Raw genomic sequence first — 4,815 nt, forward strand, 5'->3', positions numbered from 1 at the left:
CACTTATGAGGCAAACCATAACGCGCAACCTGCAGCCGCTGATGCGCCCGGCCCTGGCCAGGCAGCAGGACCCGCTCATGATCCCGCTGGCTTCCCTGGCCTCCCGCTCCGCCCTCTCCTCCTTGGGCCCTGGGCCGTCCGTGGCAGCTGGGCTGCCCGTCAATCCGTCGTCCGTGGTTGTCTCTGATCTCCCTCCAGCAGTGTCCCTGTCTCTCCGTGGGGAAAAGCCAGACGGACCTTTCCGGTAAGGAAAGCTGGAGATTTGAAAGGCCAAAATGCTTAAGTTAGATTCTTCTTCAGCTTCCCAGCTAGGAGCTTATGTATCACTAGTGACAGCTCCAGGGAATTGTGGGGTTTGTTTTTACTTGGAGTGAGGACACTTGTGTTAGTTAATGTGCATCTCTTGCAGGAATTTTGTGGGCAGTACTTTTGTTCGGTCCCCTTACTAGTCAGTCGGTGCAGGTTTGGCCTGAAGGACAAACTGGTTTTTCCCCAGGACCCTTTGATTTTGAGTGGCCAGTCCTGAAGTGACCATTTAGTTCTGTCCAACCTTAGTGCATTCATTTCTCTTCAGCACTGAGGAAATTCTATTTTCATGCAAAAATCTGTACCATTGTTTAGGGTTATCTCTTTCGACCTTGCTGCCTTGGAGGCCTGTAGCCACAGGGTCCAGAGTGCTCTGCTGTGCCATCAACCTGTGGGTCACAGTTCCCTCTAAGGCAGGCCCCGAACCAGCACTGAAACATTTGCCAATGGAATTTCACTGCTTGCATGCTCCAGAGCTGAGGCGCAGTGCGTGGGTTATACAGACTCTCATCCTTTCAAGTGTAGCTTAATCACATATTTTTGCAGAGAGCTTCCTCTGTAAGTGCAGTATCCAAACACACCCCTTGGCAGTGCCTCCTCTAGAGCCTGACAACTTCACAGGTGTAAATCTGGGGAAGATTGTTCATGATTTGTTCTCATTTACAGAAGTCAGCCTTTTCTCACCTTGGTTTCTATTTCAAAATACGTTTGTCGCTTCAAAGCAGTGTTTGAGTAACAAAACCATGTGGTTTTTGCAGCGATGCCGATGCCGTTTTGCCTCCTTCTCTGATGTCTGCTGATCTTTCCAAACCTTCCCCTTTGTCAATCACCAGTTTGTTGGAAGAGAAGGTAAATCTTATTTTAGCATGTGCAGTAATTATTGGGTGCTGCTAGAGTTTGTTTTCTGACTGTTTGCGTTTGTCCCCAAGGGCTATCAGGTTCCTGTACTGAGACAACCAGCATTACCAAGTCTTCTGGGCCCTCAAGGACAATCAATACCCACAACTGGTAAGGAACCAGAACTTTAGAATTTCTTCTGAAACATTATCTTCAGGTGAACTGATTGGGAATTTACTTTCTTTTTCCTCTCCCTGCTGCAACAGGTCATCCAATGAGAGCTGGTGCCCTTCGCAGGCCAGGCTGGGAGCTGTAAGTATTCCACAGAAACTCAGTTTATTACTGGTTGTAACCTGTTAAATTGGGCTGTAACAAGTCACTTAGGCAACAGCTGATTTAAAATGCAATGACAGTTGTGGAGAATATGGGTGGTAATTAATTTTCAAGTGGCTTCATTTGAATTAGCTTTAACAAAGGGGATCTGTGTTCCAGTAGGATTATTTAAAAACAAAACTCTGGTACGTAATTGAAAAGAAGACTCTGAATAATGAACGTTTTTTGAGAAAACCATAATTAAATATAAGAATTAAATGTAATTAAAAGATCAGATGGAATGCCACCCTTCTGAGTACTGGCTGAATAGGGCTGAAGGAATTGATTTCCCAGTAGAAATCAGCCTCCAACATTCTTTCTTTAACAACTTAGTTGATACTGATTGAGCAAATTATTGGAAAAGCCAGGCTGTTAGTTTATGGCAGTTTTATACTTCTTCAGTTGAGCCATCTCAAAGAGTCAAGCTCTCCCTCATTGGAGAGAGGAGCCTGTTTGTTACTGCAGTGTCATATCACTCCTTCCTTTGTTATGGCCACATTGTGAGGGCCATTGTGTTGTAAAGTCTTAACGACAAATCAAAACAAACTCCAGGATCCATCCCACAGACTATCTCAAATCTCAGATTCAGTGAACAAGGGAGTAACAGCTCAGGGACAAGAACAGCCAAGTACCTGGTGAGGCAGGAGGTGTGTGTGGGAGAGCTTTGAGCTGAGTTAACACCTGCACAGCGCTTGGAGGTGCAGGAGGGGAGCACAACGTGTATCCAGGAGGGGCAGAGGAGCAGTGGGCGCTTGGCTTGTGGGAGATGGGGGTCTCACGGGCAGCTGCATCCGAAGCTGGGTGTGCGGAGATGAAGCTGAGAGAGCTGCTGGGGCCAGGGTGTGGAAGGCAAGTATGAGGATCCAGAGCTGAGTGTAGTCTCCAGTGAGCAGGAAGCCAGAGAACAGAGAGAACCAGGAGTGCTCGCCGCGCTGCCGCTTCGCTGTCCGCTGTGGGCTCAGGGCTGGGGGTGACAAACGGTGACACATGTTTTTGGGTTTCTTTAAAGTTCAAATCGAGGACGCCCGCACAGTGACCGTGCCCAAAGGACTCAGGCCCCGTCACTGCCAGCATCTGCACCAGTCTTTGTGCCTGTGCCTCCACCTCCCTTGTATCCTCCACCACCCCATGCACTTCCTCTTCCTCCGGGGGTACCACCACCACAGTTTCCTCCTCAGTTTCCACCTGGGCAACCTCCGTCCGCTGGGTACTCTGTTCCCCCTCCTGGATATCCCCCAGCTCCTGCAAACATGTCATCAGCTTGGGTCCCAACAGCAGTGCCAGCAGCTCATTCAAACACCATCCCAACGACACAAGCACCTCCTCTCTCTAGGGAGGAGTTTTACAGAGAGCAGCGGAGGCTTAAAGAGGAGTAAGTACTCGGCTCACTAATGGTGCCTGTTTGCGTGTCTGTGTCGGGGGAGCGGATCGGACTGCGGTTACACTAAAGTGCATCTGTCCTAAGCAAAAATGACGTAGTGTTTCTTCCAATAGACTTTTCATTGCAGATAGTAAATATGCAAAGCTAAACCAAGACAAATGTAATTCTAAAACTTTCCCTAAGACTTGTAGGAACTGTTTTTGCTTACATAGGATGTTCACCTTTTGCATTGCATGCAGTAAACATTTTCTCGTATTGGCCATGTTTTGTTTCTTGATGTCTTTTGTAATAAAGGTCAAACTATAATTGTAATAAAGGTCAAACTTATTTTAACAGGGAAAAGAAAAAGTCCAAACTTGATGAGTTTACAAATGATTTTGCTAAGGAATTGATGGAATATAAAAAGATTCAAAAGGAGCGTAGGCGTTCGTTTTCCAGGTAACTGCTTTACATGTCCGTAATGGAGAAGCAGATTGTCTAGAGGAATCAGGAGGAGTTCCACTCCACCTCCCTGTCATTAGATGGATTGGATGATTGAGGGATTAGCAGTGACAGGAGTGTCATATGCAGGTTATTGGCTCCAGTGTGGCAGAGACTGCAGGTGACTGAGCTAGCACTGGGCAGCAGGCACTAGGGAGCAGGGTCTCTCTTACTGAGGTGTCTGCAGTGACAGCCCTGAGGAGGCCAGGGATGGAATAGCTTTAGAGGCTGGATTTTTTTATGTCTCCCTATTCCCTATCTCCTGCAAGTGCTTTGGAGGAGATAATGTAAGAGAAATCATCCCCGTTTCCTCTGTTGTCTGTCTCGTGTGGATACATGGGAAATTTGAACCTGGACTGCAGACTAGTGTTTTTCTCTAGTAGTTTGTTGACCTTGTTAAATTTTTCTTGAGAATTAAAAGCTCAGACTTGTTTGTAAGGAAGTCTGAAATGGTGAGGGACTTGGAGAGGAAGAATGATGCTAATGAACATGTGCAGAATCATGTGAAATGGTTCTTTAACAAATAGGAAAAGAAAAACTTGCAAAGAAAATCATGAGGTAGCTGATGTTTTCTGTCCCCAAACCCCCTTGGGCAGGAGTCTGAGCAGCTGTTAGCAGTGCTGTCAGCAGCTTGCCCAGAGCCACGGCACTGACGCAGGGACTGGAGGATGAGTTCAGAAGCTTTTAGATAGGATTTTTCTTGCGATTTGGTGACCAGCCCTGCTTAGAGCTGGAGGGGTGTGCAGGACTTTGCTGGGACACCTGCATGGCCGTGTGGATTCCACAGGCCTGTCTGTCCCGTTGCTGTACCAGGATTGTGCGTCCTGTCCAAATTCCCAGAGAAGGGTGAAGTTAACTAGACCTAGCTGGAAATTTTACACTGGGCTTTGCTGTCTTCAGGCTAAGTGGTGTTTCTTGATGTTTGATTCTGCACTGTAGCCACTCAGACTCGCTCGTTTTGCATCTTATTGCAACAAAAACGATTTGCACTGCATGTAGTTGCGGAGTAGTGACGGATGTGCGCATTCCCATACCAGTAGAGGCCAGTGTAACCACCTCAAATCCATCCCTAGCTCTGGGAGCTCCTGTGGTAGAGTGAGTAGAAGTAGACTGACCCTTCTGTGTGGTTTGACACTAACAAAGCAGCAGCTGTTCTGTCTCGTGAGCAGAAACTTTTCCATGCTATCAGGTTCTTCAATTTGCAGTAGCTTTGTGTCAGCAGCTGAAAGAAACTTTGACATAAGCATGTGGAGAGGAAAATAAAAATAAATGTGGGAGGCATAAAAAGGGGAGAATGACTGTTTGGAATTAACTTCGTTTATTTCTCTGTGTGTTTTTTTAAGGTCCAAGTCTCCCTATAGTGCTTCGTCTTACTCTAGAAGCTCGTACACCTACTCCAAGTCGCGCTCAGGTTCCTCCCGCTCGCGCTCCTACTCGCG

General features: G+C 47.1%; 1 protein-coding gene across 1 annotated transcript in view; it reads left to right on the top strand.

Annotated features, from left to right (window-relative positions):
* Positions 1–4,815, top strand: part of RBBP6 (retinoblastoma binding protein 6) — a 27,696-nt gene that overhangs the window by 18,537 nt on the left and 4,344 nt on the right. The window contains exons 12-18 of the mRNA XM_009071135.1: positions 11–244; positions 1,065–1,155; positions 1,236–1,314; positions 1,410–1,455; positions 2,525–2,887; positions 3,233–3,334; positions 4,720–4,812. Coding sequence (XP_009069383.1) covers positions 11–244; positions 1,065–1,155; positions 1,236–1,314; positions 1,410–1,455; positions 2,525–2,887; positions 3,233–3,334; positions 4,720–4,812 — 1,008 coding nt within the window. The remainder of the gene's footprint in view (positions 1–10; positions 245–1,064; positions 1,156–1,235; positions 1,315–1,409; positions 1,456–2,524; positions 2,888–3,232; positions 3,335–4,719; positions 4,813–4,815) is intronic.

The sequence above is a fragment of the Acanthisitta chloris genome, unplaced genomic scaffold (genome assembly GCF_000695815.1).
Source record: "Acanthisitta chloris isolate BGI_N310 unplaced genomic scaffold, ASM69581v1 scaffold39003, whole genome shotgun sequence".
Taxonomy (NCBI): domain Eukaryota; kingdom Metazoa; phylum Chordata; class Aves; order Passeriformes; family Acanthisittidae; genus Acanthisitta; species Acanthisitta chloris.